At 42.5% G+C, this 21,168-nt stretch overlaps 1 protein-coding gene across 2 annotated transcripts; it reads right to left on the bottom strand.

The window, feature by feature from the left end:
- Positions 1-633: 633 nt before the first annotated feature.
- On the bottom strand, positions 634-21,141 carry FANCE (FA complementation group E). 2 transcript variants are annotated; one of them, XM_040337801.1, is made up of 11 exons: positions 21,011-21,141; positions 16,878-17,095; positions 13,760-14,240; positions 13,268-13,318; positions 13,118-13,180; positions 11,501-11,644; positions 9,999-10,122; positions 9,804-9,879; positions 6,921-6,987; positions 2,020-2,145; positions 634-1,086 (listed from the first exon to the last, which is right to left on the bottom strand). In XM_040337801.1, the coding sequence occupies exons 2-11, from the start codon at positions 17,072-17,074 to the stop codon at positions 979-981; spliced, it is 1,437 nt and encodes a 478-aa protein (XP_040193735.1). In that variant the 5' UTR covers positions 17,075-17,095; positions 21,011-21,141; the 3' UTR covers positions 634-978. The 2 variants fall into 2 exon arrangements, with proteins under 2 accessions (XP_040193735.1, XP_040193734.1); XM_040337800.1 differs by having other exon boundaries at positions 21,022-21,141.
- Positions 21,142-21,168: the final 27 nt, after the last annotated feature.

Raw genomic sequence — 21,168 nt, 5'->3', positions numbered from 1 at the left:
ATTTTAAACTCGGCAAAACATTTTTAATTATTATTTTTTTTTTTTTTTTTTAATGAAAATGGTTTGGATCTTAACCTGTTAAAGGATGCCCTCCAGCATTGCACGGTCAGTGCTTGGGCACTTCCAACTTATCCTGGTCTTCGATCTGGGTTCGCTCTGTTCAGCCGCTTGAAAGGCCAGGCCATGATGAGGTCACACCTGCACATGGGAGTCACTTCACCATGGCAGAAAGTGGGATCCATAAATGTACTCTGAGCTGTGCATACGTGGTCTTTTTTATCATAAAAACTCTGCTCGTCCGCAGTTTTGTTACCTTTTACCATGTTAAAGAGGAGCTTCAGCGCCCCCCCCATCAAAAAAATAAAAGTCAGCAGCTACAATAACTGTAGCTGTTAATATTAGGAAACTTACCTGTCCAGGGATCCCGCGATGACAGCAATCCAGTCGATTTTTCAATCGGCTCTTGGGTGCTGCCACCACCATTCATTTTGAATAGCACAGAGGTGGGGGAAGGAGAAGGGGGCGCCGAATTTCTGGGGGATCTCGCCTCGGAGAAAACAAGTGGAGCTTCGCTTTAAGCATTTTATCTTTGGATAGCTTTGTGGATGCACTTTCTCAGACTGAGCATTTTAATAAATTAACCAAAGTTTATTTTGTACTTATATCATACAAAAAGCAAACAGGACAAAATACATCCAAATCAACCTCTAAATCCACGGTTGTAGTTCTATTTTTTTAAACTTACAATGCCATGTTCTGCTTTAAAAAAAAAAAAAAGGGGGGGGGGGGGAGAAGTCTTCCTACAGAAGATAACTAGTTGATAACGTTGTACATCACACAACTAAAACACGCCTTAAGGCATAGATGTTGTCCACATCAACCAGAGTCCAGTTGTCCATTTTCGGATAATATATTTAGAAATTGTTCAGCTTTCACCATTCTGTCATGTGTGTAATACATACTTTAAAGCCAGGAATATTATTTTTGTTCTGCTACTTTTCTTAGCGCATTTTGCAGGGACTTCTTCATGAATGTCTGGTTAGAGTTAAGTGCACTAGTTAAAGGTCCAAGATGAGCCAACTGAATCTGAAACAAAACATTTTTTTTTTATATTATTTTTAATGTATACAAGCTGTATGTTGTTGTAATAAGCCTGTAATTATATTGTTCAATTACAGTGCCACTTATTGCTGAAAATTAGCTTTAAATCAGCTACTAAAAAATTTGATCTTGTTAAAAGCAGGCAACTGACTGGCCAGAGCAGCGATGACGTGGGAGACGCCACTAACGGCATGATCCTCGTTAGTAGCGGCATGCTTGGTGTCGTTTTCTTGGAAATATCTCCATAACCGTGTTAAGGAGATATTTCTTGCACCTACAAAAACAGATCTGGAGGACAGGACAAGACGACCTACAAACCAACCATTTTGATTAAACTGATTGTAAACCACACACAAAGGCAGACCCACCATGCCTGGTGTTATGTTTTACAGTTACCATTCATGATTAATTGCATTCATAAATCTGGTAATTTTTGGAATCTACAGCAGGTTTAAATACCCTGAAACTTACTATGTGTAGGTAATGATAAATGAATCATGAAAAAGGTGAAAAGCTAAAAAACACAACCACACACAAAAGCAAATTTGTGTATGAAACAAGCTTTTTTAAAAAAAAAAAAAAAAATAATAATGTAAAAATGTATGAATTTTAGGTATGGATATTTTTACATAGTTACATTGGCCCAGCTTAGACCAACTTAACCAAGTATATACCATAACTAACACATCCCCCTGGAAGCGAGAAATCACTGTAGTAGGCACTGCTACTGCTTTACCTTTGGTTATACTTTAAAAGATGTGTGGATATGGTGATATTTGGTGCCTACCATACACGATTGACTTTATTTATGCCCCCATTTATATACCTGTACATCAAATTTGTATATCAATGCCATCACAAGTTACGCTTATTAAAACATAAAATTATGTTTTACGGACACAATTTAAAAACTCTTACCAGGTTAGGTTTGCTAGTCAGGAGAACCAATAACAATTTGGAAAAAGTCACAGACTTTGAAAACTTCTCAGCAGCTTCACATAGATAGTTTAATAATGGGTCAAACTCTGACTGACAGAATTTATCCTGAAAGAAAAACAAAATATGGGAAAAAATTATTTGGTAACAAAATGGGATTGTCAGACCCAGTAAAATCTTTCTTGGGAGTCTAACCCCAGGACAATAAAATGTTAGTTTATACTGCTGCCCACAGAAAGATTGGACACTAAAAAGTCTCTAGGCCAGACTAGGATAAAACCCTCCCAGTATGCCTCAGTTTGTAGCAAGCCATATCAAATCATGATCATAAAAACACAGAATGGGAGACCTGTGTTCCTCAATTCACTCCCAGCGCCGAAGTAGACACAGGCGTGATTTCATTGCAATTTACATTATAGTCTATGAGAGGTAAATCGAACTGAAGTCGTCAAAAAACTAATGCTGGAACTATTTTTCCAATTGTAGCAAGTAATTGTAATTGTTTACACGATTTGTAAATTGCATGTCGCACCGATGTGATCCAAGGAATTAACTGTGAGTACAAAAAGCCTACATTTTTCTCTCTCATCTACTGAGGGACACAGGAAGTCGTATCAGGACATCCAAAAGCAGAGGAACAGAGGGGTTGGCAACCGCAAACAACCACTAAAAAGGCCCAACAGAACAAGACTGGAGGGTAAGAAAGTATGGGAGACCAAGTTTGATGCCAGAAGACCAATACTCACACTGGTAAGGAGGTACTAAATGGGTCAAGGGGTGCAAATCATATGCCACAACATGGAACTGGTCTACTTGATCCAAATCATAAAATGTAAAAAACAAAAACAAACACAGAACTTCCCAATAGGAAAGGACTCACAACCTAGGTGTTAATACGGAGAATTAACTCCTCCCCAAGGACTGGGATTGGCTAGTGGAACTGGAAACTAGAAGCAATTGCGCCCGTGTAACCATAAGTTACACGGCGCAATTGCTTACTTGCTCCGGTGTAACGAGTGCTCCTGATTCAGGAACCTCGTTACACCGACTGCAGCCTAAAATCTGCGCGGCATAAGGCACTTATGCCTCGCAGATTTTAGGCTGCATTCTTGCCGCTAGGGGGCGCTCCCATTGTGATCAGCGTGTAGTATGCAAATTGCATACTACCAACTGATTCACAAACTTGCGCGGGCCCTGCTCAAGCCAGGTACGGAGTTTCCATACGGCAACTTTAGCGCAAGGCTGCCCCTTCTAATAGTAGGGGCAGCCAATGCTAAAGTATAGCCGCCGCTCCCGCGACGTGAAATTTTAATTGCGCAAGTGCTTCGTGAATGGCGCTGGAAGCCATTCACGTTCAATTTGAAGCAAATGACGTCCTTGCGACGTCATTTGCCGCAATGCACGTCGGGAAAGTTTCCCGACGGAGCATGCGCTGTACGCTCGGCGCGGGAGCGCGCCTAATTTAAATGATTCCCGCCCCCGGCGGGATCATTTAACTTGCGCGCGCTTACGCCGGGCAAATTTGCCGGCGCGCCCTCCGTGAATCGAGGGCAGCGCAAAATATTAGCGGGGGCGCAGGGCAAAATCGTTGCCCTGCTCCCCCGCAAATATACCTGAATCTGGGCCCATGTACTTGTAATGAAGGCCAGAAACTCCCTACCCTGGGGAAGGCTCTACATTTCAATGCACTAGGCATTAGGAAGGGGACCAAAAATAAAATAAAAAATAGGAATCCTGAGAACAACTTGTAGCTAGATTCAGGTCGGCGTATCAGTAGATACGCCGACCTAACTCGGAATCTGCGCCGACCTAAGTTTAAGTGTATTCTCAAACAGGAGATACACTTAAACCTATCTAAGATACGACGGCTTGTGCCGTCCTATCTTAGGGTGCAATATTTAGGCTGGCCGCTAGGTGGCACTCCCATTGCAGTCGGCATAGAATATGTAAATCACTAGATACGCCTATTCACGAATGTACGCCCGGCCGACGCAGTACAGATACGCCGTTTACGTAACGCTTTATCAGGCCTAAAGTTATTCCATCAAATAGTTGGAATAGTAATGTTAATGTATGGCCGCCGTTCCCGCTTCGAAAATTTTACGTCGTTTGCGCAAGTCGTCTGTGACTAGGGATTTACATCATTTACGTCCACGTCGAAAACAATAGGCCCGTGCGGCGTACGTTGCCGCAATGCACACTGGGAAATGTAGGCGGACGGCGCATGCGCCGTTCCAAAAAAACGTCAATCACAAAATTATCATAAAACACACCCCCTCAGCCTATTTTGAATTAGGCACGCTTGCGCCCGCCGCATTTACGCTACGCCGCCATAAGTTAGGAGGCAAGTACTTTGAGAATACAGACAGAATTCTCACCGCTCCAGATGAGCCTTGTGATGATCAGGGGTTGTTGAACCACCAGGGTGCTGGCAATGCGGTAATGGCAAAAAACAAAAGAACAAAAGCTGGACAGCCGCACTCCAAAATTTTCTTTAAAAGAGATGTCTTTATTTTCAACTGTGCATACAGTCACTGCAAGCCCACAAAAATCAGTATGGCCAACGTTTCGCACTGGCGTCAGTGCTTAGTCATGGCTACTTTGAGAATACAGTACTTGCCTCTCTGACTTAAGGCGGCCTTAAAGTTGCGGCGCTCTGTGTGAATCTACCTACTGGTTTAGAAGAAACCCAACAAAGTGAAACAGTGGTCCTTATACCCCTTTAGAGAACGAAGCTTTGATTTGTGGAATCAGCAAGGCCAATACAGCAGATACAGAGGGTTTCCTATACAGAGAGTAGGCAAATCTCAAATAAGCAAGGAGTTAAACAGATCAGATAGAACCGAGGACTCAGTTATCTGTAGCACTGTGCACTCATGGGGCAAGCCCTGAAGAAAAACCTTGTCTGAAAATAAATTGCCTATTCTTAAAACAATAAATATGCACTCACATTTACAAGATATACTTTCTAATATCAATAAGTTACCAGCAGGTGGCGACCTTCCAGGTCATAAATATTGAGCAAGCCCTTCTGGGTGGATGCGACGCAAGGTGCTTGGAACCAGGAAGTTAACCAGGGGAACACCATGAAGAAGACGACTAAAAAAGAGACTATTTATGTCGTTTATGATTCCATGCCTATTGTTATTTTTGGCCGTTGCACTAGTGCCCCCCTTTTCTTGCACCTGGGTATATTTAGGGTGTTAATGCCCTTTACAAATCTATTTTAGTTCCTAAAAACAAGGAAGCTCCAAGTGCTCACAGTGAGTTTTCAGAGACCGGGTCACACCTGGGTTAGTACCACAGCTCTGAACGTAGATCGCTCTGCTAACACAGTATACTCAGGTCTGGAGGGTGCCACAGTGTAGAGCCCAAAGGTGATGCTTTGGGGCCGTTTCTTTGCTAAAGGTACAGTACGACTTTGCTAAATTGAAAGGCCAATGGGCAGGGCCACTTTTAAAATCTTTGTCGAGAACCTTCATCCCTTTGCCAGAACACTGAAGATTAGTCATGGATGGGTCTTTCAGCATGACAATGACCCAAAACATACCAACCAAGGCAACAAAGGAGTGGCTCAAAAAGAAGCACATTAAGGTCATGGAGTGGCCTAGTCAGTCTCCAGACCTTAATCCTATAGAAAAGTTATGGAGGGAACTGAAACTTCGAGTTGCCAAGCGACAGCCAAGAAACCTTAAGGATTTAGAGAAGATCTGTAAAGAAGTGTGAACCAAAATCCCTCCTGAGATGTGTGCAAACCTGGTAACCAACTACAAGAAATGTCTTGTAGAAACGTCTTACCTCTGCGCTTGCCAACAAGGGTTTCTCCACAAACAACTAAATCGTTTTTCTTGGGGATCAAATACTTATTTAACTCACTGAACTGCAACTCAATTCATAACAAGAGTTTTTATTTTTTTCTGGATTGTTGGTTGGTATTCTGTCTCTATCATTTAAAGCGGAGGTTCACCCTAAATATCAAGTTGGCATGATAAATAGCAGCAGCCAGCATTAATGTACAATCCGTCTTTTTTTTTTTTAATGTCATTCTTTACCTTGTTTATCCTGGATTTAATGCGGCTTCCGGGTTCCTTTACCCACGGGAGTGGGCGTGCCTATTGTTTTCCCCTGGCTGAGCGAGCGCTAGGTCTCCTGGGAGTGATGTGTCGAGACTCCCAGGAGACGCGCTTTACTGTGATCTCGCGTGTCACGTAACTCGGCAAGCGTGTCATGTGACGAGGGCGGATACGAAATCACCATTTTAGGTAAGGGAAAACACAACTGTGTAGTGTTGATGGCGATGCTCGCCGTCAACACTGCACATGCGCGGGAATGAGCGGTGAATGCTGGGACGTTAGCATTCACCGTATCCCGGAAGGACATCCTGGTGGGCTTCAGAGTGCCCACAATCAAGATGGAAACGTCTATGAATTTTATAAACGATCGTTTGCGGGACAAAACCAATGCTGGCGGGTAGAAGATTGGGACACACGAGTTGTTGATTAAGCAAGGCAAGAGCGACAGAAGGATAAAAAAAAAAAACAACCTTGCGGAACCCCCGCTTTAAAATACATCTATGATACAAAGAAATTCAGGGTCTATAATTTGTAAGTGGGCAAATTTACACAATCTGCAGGGGATCAGATAATTATTTTCTCCACTGTAGATTTAGCATCTTTGCCTGCAGTTCCTCTTTAACCTCCGTCTTAGTGGTACTAGGGTCATGCCTGCCAATAATCTGACTATACAACCATTTTAGATTTTCTGTAACAAAAAACACTTAATGCCTCCCTTCCTCAATATACATGTATCTGCTAGTATGATAAATTATGAACAAGTGATGATAATCTGATATTGTATTGGGTCCCCTATAATAGTTTGCTCACCTTTTTGTCAATCAATAAGTGCAGGATAATGATAGCAACTTCAGTACATGATGAATCAAGAATCGGACTGAAAATAAACCAAACAAATATGGATAACCACCATTAATTGTGTCAAACAAGGAAAAAAAAAAATAAGTGTTCGGTAAAGGCTAACAGGTTTCACTCAAAGTATAAGATAACAGCAGCAAGCCTGCGATTCCAGGGCTGAAGCTTCACAGGAATTATGTATGCTTCCTACAGATAAGGTAGTAATGACTCAAACACCATTGGATGTAATAGCAAAACCCCTGCCACAGGTTTAAAACTTGGGGTGGGGATTTATAGTTTCACAGTAGTCAAGGTAAATAAAGACAATAGTCCATCCAGTTCAACCTGTGTTGAACTGGATGGACTGGAGTTTTGTGGTTGAACTGGATGGACTTGTGTCTTTTTTCAACCTGTGTAGGTGCAAGACCAGGCCACTTTTTGCGATTCGGCACTGCGTCACTTTAACCGACAATTGCGCGGTCGTGCAACGTGGCTCCCAAACAAAATTGGCGTCCTTTTCCCCACACAAATAGAGCTTTCTTTTGGTGGTATTTGATTACCTCTGCAGTTTTTAGTTTTTGTGCTATAAACAAAAATAGAGCGACAATTTAGAAAAAAAAAAAAAAAAAACATTTTGTTTCCTCAGTTTAGGCCGATACGTATTCTTCTACATATTTTTCGTAAAAAAAATAAAGATGGAAAAAAATAAAATAAAAATTGCATTAAGCGTTTATTGATTGGTTTGCACAAAAGTTATAGCGTTTACAAAATAGGGGATCGTTTTATGCCATTTTTATCGGTACTGCGACATTATGGCGGACACTTCAGACACATTTTTGGGACCATTGGCATTTTTATAGCGATTAGTGCTATAAAAATGCCACTGGCAGGGGGCGAGGAAGGGGTTAAGTATATTCCCTGGGTGTGTTCTAATTGTAGGGGGGGGTGGACTGACTTAGGGAAATGATAGATCGCTGTTCATACATTGTATGAACAGACAATCAGGCATTTCTCCCCCTGACAGGAGCTGTGCGTTTACACACAGCTCCCGGTTCTCGCTCTGTAACGAGCGATCGCGGGTGCTCGGCGGTGATCGCGCGCGTCGGCGTCAGGGGCGAGCAGGGCTGCTTGGCGAGATGCCGTAGATCTACATGATCTCGCCCAGCAGAACCGACCAGCCGCTGTATAACTGCGGCGGCTGGTCGGCAAGTGGTTAAGATGCACATCCAAAAGTCTCTTAAAAATATCCACTCCCCGCTGCCACCATCAATTGTGGAAGAGATTGCCACATCCTTATTGCCCTGACAGTGAAAAATCCCCTGTGCAGTTTAGGGTTAAACGGCTTCTCCATCAACCTCATTGTGTGGACACGGGGCCACCCCTTGAGACCGAATCGGTTTTTTTCCTATGCTGTAATTAACATTGAGGTATTTGTAAATTGCCATCATATCTCCTCTCAAGCAGCATTTCTCCAGCGAGAACACATTTAGTTTGAAGTCGTTCCTCTTAAATTGAGGTCCTCCAATCCCCTCATTAGTTGTGTTACCCTTCTTTGGACTCTCTCCAGCTCCAGCACATCCCTTCGGAGGACTGTGACCACAAACTGGATAGAATACTCCAGATGTGGCTTAACCAGAGTTCACATCCCTTTTATTCTAAAAATATTTCATCAACATTTTTACTGAATTGTTTGCCTGGATTCCTTAATACATGGCTATGCCTGCTTGCAGTAAAAATGTTTCAATATAAGCATTCTTAATCACCAGTAATGGACCATTCACACTATGTGCTGTTACTTGTACTTTTCCTCAGGTTACAGCAATTACACACATAATACAATAGCTTTTTGTGCGCCATGGTGAGAACAGAATGCAGTGTTACACAACGTGTTTGCATAACCACTTTGACCACTATGATGTTATGCCGAGTAAATAGATACTGAACATGTCACGATTTAAAATTGCGCACACTTGAGAAACAGCGACAAAACTATGATACTTAAAAATCTCCATAGGAGACGCTTTAGAGGTCTAGCACTAGAATTATTACTCTTGCTCTATGGTTCTCTGTGATATCTCACATGTGTGGTGCAAACAACGTTTACATATGCATTTGCTTCTGCGCACAAGCACATTTTTTTTAACACTTTTATTCATATTACAAGGAATGTAAACATTTCTTGTAATAGCAAGAAGGGATGACCGATCCTCTTTATGGAGAAATCTGGGGTCTATAAAGACCCCAAATCTCTCAACCTTTAAAAGCAAAAAGAAGTTTACTTTTGCCCTAGACATTAGTCATGATGTCGCTTTAGTCCTCCAAGATCGTATAGTTGATCAGAGACAATCTGGTCTTTATTCACCTCTATGGCCAGCCACGTGAACTGTCAGTGTTTCCCAGGCGCGCTGGTCAAAACGATAAGCCCAAGAAACCCCAGCGAGCGGCAGGAGGGGGGGGGGGTTGACCCCTCCCGCCGTTTCTTAAAGCGATCCAGTAGCTAATTAGCCACTTGGATCATTTATGAGAAAGCCAATCTCCGTCTGAAGGCTTCAGCCATAACACCGGTAAACCACTTGCAAGCTGCAACGTATATTTATACACACATAGTTGAGGTCAGCAAGTGGATAATGTCACAACGCTCTGCATGGTCCAGCATGTCACTGCACAGTAAGCACAGTGACATGAATCAAGTGTCGGTTTCTACAGTTCATATAAGGTTCCCTCAAAAAGGGGACTATGGGATGCAACACACACACACACACACACACACACACACACACGGTTCTGCAGCCCAAAACTGCAGGGCAGTATAAACAGGCCCTAAGCCAGACGAGACAAGTTAAACCTATTGCTCACCTAAAACACAGATGCAGCTGATGTGGCTGAACACATTCAGAAACCATTCGACAAAGAAAATCAGCATACACAGTGCCTAACAAAAAAAAAAAAAAAAAAGCCATAAAGAAGAGCAGTAAATAGATCCATCAGCTCACAGTACCACATTGCTGTGTGGACGATTCAAGAACATGTAAATTAGAAACAGGTGCATACCTGGTTCTGCTTGAATTAATATAGGGCCAATAAGACTACTGCAGGCAGAATAGGCATACTTGTTGCAAAACATAGAAAGTGCTGCAGTGAGCGTACGAGATGCTGGTGAAGTGAGCGAGAGCACCTAGAAGAAACAAAACTCAAACATTAGTAATGGATTGCAGCATCTGAATTGGTAAAAAATGGGCTCTAAAATATAATGTAAATGTTTGCGTGTATCAGGCAAAATTATACTTTTGGCAGACTCTCTCACCTAAATCAAACAACCTCTGTATGGAACAAATTTAAAGCGGACCTTGCAGTCATGGCCAAGTGCCACCATGTCTGAGATGCAAAGCTCTGGCACTCAGAGGCCATAATTGGCACTAACCGCAACCTACACAATGCTATATCACTATGATGGCATCCTCCATGGCCAATGAAAATATACACAAGATAAGGAGACGTGAAAAGCTGTCACCAAAAGGAAGTATTGGAGATTTGCCTCCCAGAATGGCCTGAGATTCGGCCATGACAGAAAGGTGTAAGAGGTGCCTGCATCTCATACCTGCAGTATTTTACCCCCTCTTCAAAATATTATTCCAGGTCAGTTGTGGTCTACTTACTAGATAATATAATGGGGTACCTTAACTGCAGCCCCTGACATCTCAGGGAGCCACACATAATAATCAGTGTTTGTGATGCTAGAAAGCATAGTCTGGCACACTGCTGAATCTGGTCTGAGACTGGTGATGTGCTACAGGTGTATTTGAAAGCTTCAGGAGACCGTTTGACCCCTTTCACACTGAGGCGCTTTTCAGGTGCCTTTGCGCAAAAAAAAAAAAAAAAAACTCAAGAAAACCTATTTCCATTAAAATCAATGAATGTTTCACACTGGGGGGCGGTGCACTGGCGGAGTGGTGAAAAAACTCCTACAAACAGCATCTTTGGAGCACAAAAAAAAAAAAAAAAAAGCACCCATCTCCATTGAAATGAATGGGAAGTGCCTCAAAAGCCAACAAAATGCACTTCAAAAATGGTTCTTTTGAGTCACATGACCTTCAAAAAAAGCACACTGCTAACGCCTCAAAAGCACCCAGCGTTTTATGGGCAGTTTTCAAAGACCTCAGTGTGAAAGGGGCCTCCTTAGGGATTTGGATATGTTACATAAGAGATTACTAAAGATCACGACCATTACAGTCCCTTTACAAATTGTTGCTCCAACTAAAGGCCACATCATATATAACAAAGGGCTGCAAGGTGGGCAATAGGGATCCAAGTTCTTCGATTGTCTAGCTCCTGGCACCAATACGTCGTCTAATTTCTCACCAAAGCCAGTGAGACATTTTGTGAAATACAAATTAAAATTGCAAAGTTTTAGGTCAATAAAAAAAATAAAACACACACACACACACACACACACACACACACACACACACCTTGATTCAAAATGTTCCCAGTATAGTACTTCAACACTATCAGAAATACAATAAAAAGCTGTCTTTATATAATGTAAGGTTTACCCTATCCAGGAAGAGGCTTTTGGCTAGTGACTTGGCATGGGCATAACTAATGTCCGGTGATACTGTATCAAGGTGAACACAGAGCTGAAATAGGCACTTTAGGGAGAGTTGTACAATGCCCACATTAGAGAAGAGAGTTTCCAGCTGTAAAGAGAAACAGGATAACAATGAGAACAGCTCACATCACGCAAGAAAAGCAACATAACCCATAGAAAAACTATAACATTTGATTTTCTTGTTCTGGGTTAATGGCACAAACATAACACTATTTGAGAGAAAACAGCAGACCATTCTTTTTAGTAAATCTCATTCACAAATCAATGCCACTGATGTATTTTTCCAGCTGATCGGTATAACTTCAATACAACATCATAACATGCACAAAAACTGATCCCATCTTTTTAAGACTTGGCTTAAAATCTAAAATGACTTTAAAATTATAAGGAGCTGTAGGAAAGCTGCATGCAGCCATGGTTGCTGTTAGGGTTGTACCGATACTAGTATCAGTATCGGGACCGATACAGAGCATTTGCGCGAATACTTGTACTCGCGCAAACGCTCCCGATGCCTGATCCGATACCTGGGAGAGAGAGAGGCAGCGTGTAATGCCTGTGTCCCTGTATAATCCTCAGACGGCGGCCATCCAGTGTATAAAAGCCGCGCCTCCTCCTCGTCTGTGATAGGGGAACACTCCCAGCAAGTGAGTCAGTGTTCTGCCTATCACGGACACCCTCTCATCCTCATCCCATGGACGAGGATGAGAGGATGTCCGTGATAGGCGGAACACTAACTCACTGCTGGGAAACTGAGTTCCCCTATCACAGACGAGGAGGAGGCTTTTGTACACTGGATGGCTGTCGTCTGAGGATTATACAGGGACGCTGCCTCTCTCTCTCCCAGGTATCGGATCAGGCAATCGCCTTATTAATGTAATTTAGTTTAACAAGATATTCTGTAACATATAATATTATCCTATTGACACTTTAACTGAGGAAAAGCTTGCCAGTCTTAATATCTTTAACTTCTAATAATCACTCTATAATGTGCTCAGTTCTTGCTCCACTTTACCTAAATACCATGGTATTTTAGGTTCTGTCTCTCTTACCAATACACTGTAAATTTGAGAGGTATAGTGTTCCATTCCCTCTAATTCACTACAGTATATAATCTCTCCATAGGCAATACGTTATCCCCTGAATGTAATGGTTGTGGTAATGACATTACAAATTGCTGAATTTGTGTATATCTCCATTTGTTTAAAGGTGTCACACCCCACTTCTCTCACAAATCTTGGAGTAAACATAAATTATTCCCCCTACACAGGTATTACACACTGCCTCTCTCTTCCAGGTATAGGATCAGGCAATCGCCTTATTCATGTAGACGCAACAGGTTTCAAAGCGTCACTGTCACATGACATTAAAAAAAAAAGTATCATAATTGGTATTGGCGAGTACTTGAAAAAAAGTATCGACACTTGTACTCAGTCTTAAAAAAGTGGTATCGGGACAACCCTAGTTGCTGTAGGTCTAAAAGTTATATGATTCTTTGACCCCTGCAGTCCGATCACTCTGAGTGACCAAAGGATGTAACCAATTACCAAGCAAGGATGCATACCTGTAACGGGCTACACAAATCAAATAGTTTGTTCAGCTCTGCTAGAAATTCATGGTCCAGTGACTGAAAGATAAGAAGACACAACCATAAGCTCACTATCAAAAACCTTACTAGTTCTTTTCATAATAGGGCAATTATCTCCATCATTACCTCAGACTCCATGTTGAGGTAAAGGAACTGCTTGAGCTTGGGGACATGAGCCTGAAAAAGATGACAGGCAAAAAAAATAATAACTCACAAAATTCCACTATACATCACAACTTGAAAAAACACAAACATACATATAATTTTGTCCCTTAAAGCGGTAGTAAAGTCTACTGTATCCACCCCCTCAGGTGGGTTATGCCATAATGTATTAGTATGCACAGCATATTAGTACATTATGGCAGCTTTACTGGTCATATGGTGTCCTCCCAGCACATCGCTGGGACTGTTCCGGCGGGCCCCATGTGCTTCCATCTTTGCCCAGTCTTCCTTCCAGGTGCGTGACTTTGGCTACTTGATAGGCCACACTGTGATGACAGCACTCCTGTGCATGCGCATGGGAGTCACATCCCTGCAGCACGGATCGGGACCGTAAATGTTCGCTGAGCTGCGCATGCATACCTGAAGATCAGTCACTTTAAGCAAGTGGACCTTTACCTCAATAGATGCAGGTAAAACTGCCATCTCTTCTGGGGCTTCTGTATGAGATTCTTGCAGAGAGCTCAGTGGCTGCGAGTCCATAAACAATTTGTTTGTGTCATCATTTACACGATAGGTTTCTTTGTCTTCTATCTGTGGTCCGCTCTCAAAATCCATAGTCTGCTCATCTTCCATGGAGACAAAACGATTTTTATACCAGCCCAATTTAAAATGCCCATGTGGTGTCTGATTTAGCTGCTTGCAGAGAATATACAGACTTTGTGCCACCTCAGGACTTTGTAAAGGAGTCTGAATGCTGCTACCTGTCAGAAAATGTTGCCTCATGTAAAGCAACCAGGCGTCTGAGAAGTCATTTTCCACACTGATGGTCTGCAACCAAAGCTGGATGGCTGGAGCAGGCAGCCGAGAATACATAAGGTCCAGTAGCCTAAATAAGTTCCTTTGTGTTTGCAGAGGAAGCAAGGCAAGCTTTGGTTTTCTGAGAATAAACAAAAAAGAAAGATTAAACAAGGAAGTGGATTTCACTGCAGCGTTACACTAATATATGACGCATTGCTCAAAATTATTGCTCACAAATTAAACTAAAAACCAATTCAGACAGGTAAAACCCAGTTACTAAAAAATGTCATAAGCTTTAATATTCAATAAATATATCCAGTTCCCCCAGAAATAAGACAGTGTCTTTTATTCATTTTTGCTCCCAAAGATGCGCTAGGTCTTATTTTGAGAGGATGTCTTATTTTTCCACGAAGAATACGGTACACATTTATTGTTGAACAAATGTCATTTTAAGTGATCCCCCTCTCCCCACCCCTGTCCCAATGGACACCTTCAGCAGACATTCCCCCCCCCCCCCCCACACCTTTATCAGACATTTCCCCCCTACCTTATTCACCCCTGTGTGTCCACACAATGTGCCCGACTCCTGCTCTGCGCTACTCACTGTCTAATTGTGAGTTGGCCAGACTCCGTCAGGGCAGAGCGAGCAGCAGGCGGCAGCTGGTCCTGGCGACAGTCCGGGCTCTCTGATGAAAAGAGACCATGCACTTCCTGTCTGCTTCATCGGCGCTGCGGCCAATAGTGAGCTGCGTGGCGATGCCCGCCTCTATGGTCCAGTAGCTTCGGGGGGGGGGGGGGGGGGGCCTTATTATCGGGATGCCTTATGTTCGGGGGAGGCCAAATTTTCGGGGGATGTCTTACTTTCGGGGAAACACAGTATATATTTTTTAAATATTTCATTAAAATAACCTGATAAATCAAGCCATGAAGGTGCAATGCAAGCACTTCCTATCAGAGAGTTACATGATTCTATCCCTGTACCCCAGATGTTCTGACTTGAAATGGGGTGCAGCCTTGACTTGAGTACATGCAGGTAGACAAGTGGTGGCTGAAAATAGGATAGCAATGATAAACCATAAAAAAAAATAAAAACAAAACAAAACAAAACAAAACAAACACACACACACACAGTATTTTGGTTGGGGCTGGGTTGGCACAAATGTATGATAAATAGTACTTTAGAAAATTTGTGCCATGCAGTTATGGTTTCGATAGATGTACCGTACTTGCTCAGCAAAAAATACCATAATATTAAAAAAAGAATGTACACTTTATCACATTTTTTCCTTTTAATGACAAACATGTTATACTTACCTGCTCTGTGCATTCCTCTTCTTTTTGGGTAACTTGCTGGCGGTCCCGGCTCCTTCCCCCTGCCGAGTGCCCCCAAGATCAAGTCTTATGCTATAGGAGCACTCTAGCAGGCTCACTCCCAATATACAATCTGTATCTATTCAACCACAGAGCATGATTTGCTCCTGCCCCCACCCTCTCCTTGTTGGCTCACTGGCTGTGGTTGACAGCAGCAAGAGACCATGGCTCCTTCTGCTGTGTGAGTCAATGAAGAGGAAGACCCAGGAGAGCCGATGTGCTCGTGCACATCGCTGGATCAAGATGGGCTTTTGTATGTAAAAAAGGAAGGAAGGAAGGAAGGGGGGGGGGGGGGGGAAGCTGCACCCAGATTTTGTTTACCCTAATGCTTAGAATGCAATTTGGTAAAAAAAAAAAAAAAAAAAAAAAGGAAGAGCCTTTACAACCACTTTAACCTCCTTCTAAAAATGCTGGCTGTTATGCGTTTCCGATTTAATACTTTTTAGTCACATAATAGGCATCAAAAGCTGTCAAAGTCCAAAACCTTAACTTGCATACTTATTTTGGGTCCCATATCAAATCTTTGGGGAGCTAATGTTTAGGCAGAGATCGCCAATCAGTATTCTGACATCAGTCCAAGATTATCTGCCACAGCAGTGGCTATGGGCCAGACCCACAGAAGAATTACGCCGGCATATCTATTGATACACCGCGTAATTTCAACGTTCCCGCGTCGTATCTTTGTTTTGCATCTACAAAACAAGATACGACTGCATCTGGGCTCGATCCGACAGGCGTACGTCTTAGTACGCCGTTGGATCTTAGGTGCATTTTTCCGCTGGCCGCTAGGTGGCGTTTCCGTCAAATTCCACGTGGAGTATGCAAATTAGCTAGATATGGCGATCCACGAACGCATGTCCGGCGCATTTTTTTACGTTGTTTGCGTTCGGCTTTTTCCGGCGTATAGTTACCCCTGCTATATGAGGCATATCCTTTGTTAAGTATGGCCGTCGTTCCCGCATCGAATTTTGAATTTTTTACGTCGTTTGCGTAAGTCGTTCGCGAATAGGGATTTGCGTAGAATGACGTCACCGTCGTAAGCATTGGCTTGTTCCGGTTTAATTTCGAGCATGCGCACTGGGATACCCTTACGGACGGCGCATGCGCCGTTAAAAAAAAAAAAAACTTCATTTACGTCGGGTCACGACGTATTTACATAAAACACGCCCCCATCACATCGTTTTGAATTACACTACGCCGCAACTTACGGCGCAACTTCTTTGAGGATAAGGAAAATACGCTGTAAGTTACGGCGACGTAGTGAATCAGAGATACGCTACGCCGGCCGCAACAATACGCTACGAGGATCTGGCCCTATATGTTTAAGCACAGGGGGAATATGAGAATTGGGGGTAAACACTTAAACTGACTTTGGCGCCACAAAAATATAAGGAGTATTACTCACATTATCATTTCTCCAGTTGATTCATCCACCGTGGGCACTTTCATGCACAAATTCTCCATTGTACTTATCCAGGGAAAAGGTCCAGGAAAGCACTGCAGAACCCTATGAGCTGCCAAAAAGCCATTTTGGTCATTGCTCAGAGCCTGTAGTAAGAGAACAACAGCTCTCTCAGGGTCATGGAGGGAGGTTCCTGCCATTAACAACTATAAGCAGGCAACCTAAAATAGAAAAAAAAAAATCATATAACAAACAAACATTTCAATAAAAAGCACAGAACATAATTATTCGTTCAATATTATAACATTTCCAAGCCCCGCTCTCTAAGGCTCCACTATAGTAAGGTGGTCACTGGTTTGACCAAATGTTTACAATTATCTGTGGGACTGTGAAGAAAGGTAAAAGGAGGCTTAAAAAGGTAAAATTCTAGAACTTGCACTTGGAATCCATAAACTTTTTGCAGGTCACATTTGCAGACTAAATGGTAGCTGATGGTAGTATGCAACCTATATTCACGTTCGAGAGAAAAGATAACCACTCAATAGTGATCAGAGAGCCCCTTCACTGGATCCAAACCATGGGTGCAGGCAATGCAATGGAAATGCAAAAATACGAAAGGAACTTGGACAGCCGCACTCCAAAAAACGTTCCTTTTATTAAAATAAATCACAAAATAAAGATGCCATAGCAAAAATTGGGACAAAAGCTAACGCGTTTCGCACTGTAACTTCAGTGCTTAGTCATAGCTAGTACTAGCTATGACTAAGCACTGAAGTTACAGTGTGAAACGCGTTAGCTTTTGTCCCAATTTTTTGCTGTGGCATGTTTATTTTGCGATTTATTTTAAAGCGGGGGTTCACCCAAAGAATTATTTTTTTTCTAGCATGCCATCAAGCATACTAGCGCGAGCTAGAGTATGCCTTTATTTTATTTTTTGGCCCCGTATTTACAGTTTAATGCCGTAGTGAAGTTTACAGTAGGCGTTCCTATCAAGAGGGGAACATGATTGACGGCCAGCTATGGCGCGTCACGCTTCTCCGAAAATAGCCGAAATAGGACTTGCCTCTTTACGGCGCCTGCGCCAAGTCTGTGCGCAGGCGCCGTGAAGAGCCGAGACCTACTCCGGCTATTTTCGGGAATCGTGACGCGCCATAGCCGGCCGTCAATCATCTTCCCTCTCCATAGGAACGCCCATTCCCCGCGGGGAGTCTGAAACTACACTATGGGATTAAACTGTGAGTACGGCGCCAAAAAAATAAATAAAGGCATACTGTAGCTCACACTACTATGCTGTATTTTATGGTAGAATGTTTTTATTTAGGGTGAACCACCGCTTTAATAAAAAGGAAAGTTTTTTGGAGTGCGGCTGTCCAAGTTCCTTTCGTATTTTTATATTCACATTCATGCCCTTCCTTGACCTTAAAAATACCACAATAATATAGATAGATAACTAGCTTTGTCCACAAGAGCCACCAGAGGGCGCACGCTGCACAGCGGGGGACCCGATGCACGTGGCCTGCGGGCGCAATTGTGTGCACGAGCAGCAGCACGGGGGTTTGTGTGTGTAAACACACAAATCCCTGTGCTGTCAGAGGAGAGAAGACAGTTTGTGTGTTTCTACAAAGTAGAAAAAGCGATCTGTCATCTCTCCTAGTTAGTTCCATCCCCCAAAAGTTAAAACACACACATAGGGAACACAGTTAACCCCTTGATCGCACCTAGTGTTAACCCCTTCCCTGCCAATTACATAGTAATCAGTGCATATTTATAGCACTGGTCGCTCTGTAAATGTCAATGGCCCCAAAAATGTGTCAAAAGTTATACGTACTGTCTGCTGCAATACCGCAAAAAGAAAAAAAAAAACCCAGGTCACCGCCATTACTAGTAAATATTATTATTATCAACAATAATAAAAACGCCATATAAATTCCATAAATCGTTCCCATAGTTTTTAGGCGCTATAACTTATGCGCAAACCAATCAATATACGCTTATTGCATTTTTTTTTACCAAAAATTTGTATAAGAATATATATCGCCCTAAACTGAGAAAAAAATAAATGTATTTATTTATTTTTTAATTGGGATATATATTCTAGCAAAAAGTAAAAGATATTGTGTTTGTTGCTCTTCTTTTGTTTATAGCACAAGAAATAAAAACAGCAGTGGTGATCAAATACCACCAAAGGAAAACTATTTGTGAGGAAAAAAAAAAAAAGAAGGACGTAAATTTTGTTTGGGTACAACATTGCACGATGGTCAGTTAAAGCGACGCAGTGCCGTATCGCAAAAAAATGGCCCGTTCATTCCGGGGCTGAAGTGGTTAAATACGATATTCCTCCCATAATCCCAGTGTAGAAAAATAATTATATGCATATTCTGATCAGAGATAGGTTAAATATGTTCATTGGTAAGTGTTAAAGCGGGGGTTCACCCTATGAACGCAAAAAAAATTATTTTTTTCTTCTACCATAAAATCAGGCATTGTAGCGCGAGCTACAGTATACCTGTCCCGATTTTTTTACCCCCGTACTCACCTTGTACTCGTACATCGAAGATACCGGGGAATGGGCGTGCCTATGGAGACGGAGGATGATTGACGGCCGGCTCTGGCGCGTCACGCTTCTCCGGAAATAGCCGAAATAGGCTTGGCTCTTCACGGCGCCTGCGCATAGCCTGTGCGCAGGCGCCGTGAAGAGCCGAGACCTACTCCGGCTGTCTTCGGGGAGAGTGACGTGCCAGGGCCGGCCGTCAATCATCCTCCCTCTCCATAGGCACGCCCATTCCCCGCGGGAGCCGAAATCTTTAATGTACAAGTACACAGTGAGTCCGGGGTTAAAAAAATCAGAACAGGCATACTGTAGCTCGCACTACAATGCCTGTCTCGATGGAAAAATGATGTAAGTGAGGGTGAACTACCGCTTTAACATGATATTCCACCCATAATCCCCATGGAAAATAATAATTCTACCCATATTCCCATCAAAAACGGGTCAAATGTATTTTTTCCATCACTTCTGTATAATTTACTATGATCCTGTTGTACAGCTGCATATAAATCAGCAAGTGAACAGTTAAACATTAGCAACTGCTTCTTGCAAAACTGGATCAAGCAATGCAAAAAAAAAAATATATTTTGAGCAAACAACAGAGATTATATATATATATCTCTGTATCTATATCTATATCTATAAAATCGTACACTGACATCTAGTGAGAGTTCTGCCAATAATCCAATCATCCCAATATGCAGTTTAGTACGTCCCTATTTCCTGTCCAAATTGTACCTAGTTTGTGTGTATGTATGGCTGTGAGTTAGGGACCTTAGATTGTAAGCTCCATGTGGGCAGGGACTGATGTTAAAGTGGAGGTTCCCCCTAAAAAAAATGTCTAACAATACATTGAGAAGACTGATTACACTGGGGGTATGCTGTTTTTTTTTTTTTTTTTCGTACATACCTTGTTATCGCCGTTTTATCGGCTTCCGGGTATGATTCTAGTGGGGCTGGGCGTTCCTAGTTGATTGACGTTCCTCCGACCGACGCATACTTGACGTTACGACTTTCCGAAAGGAGCCGAACGTCGCTGCGCAGGCGCCGTATAGAGCCAACTCTATACGGCGCCTGCGCAATGACGTTCAGCTTCTGTCGGAAAGTCGTGACGCGCAGTATGCGCCGGTCGGAGGAACGTCAATCAACTAGGTTCAGCAAGAATCATACCCGGAAGCCGAGGGATGAAACAGCGATAACGAGGTATGTACGAAAAAAAAAAAAAAAACACAGCATACCCGCAGTGTAATCAGTCTTCTCAATGTATTGTTAGAATTTTTTTTTAGGGGGGGAACCTCCACTTTAATGTACAATATAAGTACAGCCCCGTGCATACTAGCAGTTCTTTATCAAGATCTATAATACTATCTTTAACAATAATACTACATTTTATTTATACATCACTGAAAAGGAGGAATACATTACAAGTCATTTAGAAAGAAACACTGGCAACATATACAATAAGTTTCATCCAATTGCTACTAATGCATTGGGTCCTTAGTTATACAGACACCTGACAAAGACATTGGGACAAATCTGAATTCCAACCTTATATGTAAATGAAACCAATGCAATAATAAAGACGAACCTAGATGGTACCTTTACTGCATGTTGCTGCCTTAGCTCCAGTCCTCCAGACATCCTGTTTAGTCTGGCTTCCTGTCCTGCACAACAGCACCACTTCCGGTCTGTGCAACACTAATACTCGCACAGCCACTTCCTGTAGAATCAGAGTGCGCAGACAAC

The sequence above is a fragment of the Rana temporaria genome, chromosome 2 (assembly GCF_905171775.1).
Source record: "Rana temporaria chromosome 2, aRanTem1.1, whole genome shotgun sequence".
Classification (NCBI taxonomy): domain Eukaryota; kingdom Metazoa; phylum Chordata; class Amphibia; order Anura; family Ranidae; genus Rana; species Rana temporaria.
This window is presented reverse-complemented; position numbering and strand designations above follow the sequence as displayed.

Excerpts from the sequence above, each read along its gene's own strand:
- FANCE (XM_040337801.1), bottom strand. The coding sequence starts at position 17,074 with ATGGCAGGAACCTCCCTCCATGACCCTGAGAGAGCTGTTGTTCTCTTA. Across the intron at positions 13,319-13,759 it reads TTTTACCTGCATCTATTGAG|GCTCATGTCCCCAAGCTCAA; the intron begins GTAAAGGTCCAC and ends CATCTTTTTCAG. Across the intron at positions 13,181-13,267 it reads ACCTCAACATGGAGTCTGAG|TCACTGGACCATGAATTTCT; the intron begins GTAATGATGGAG and ends CTTATCTTTCAG.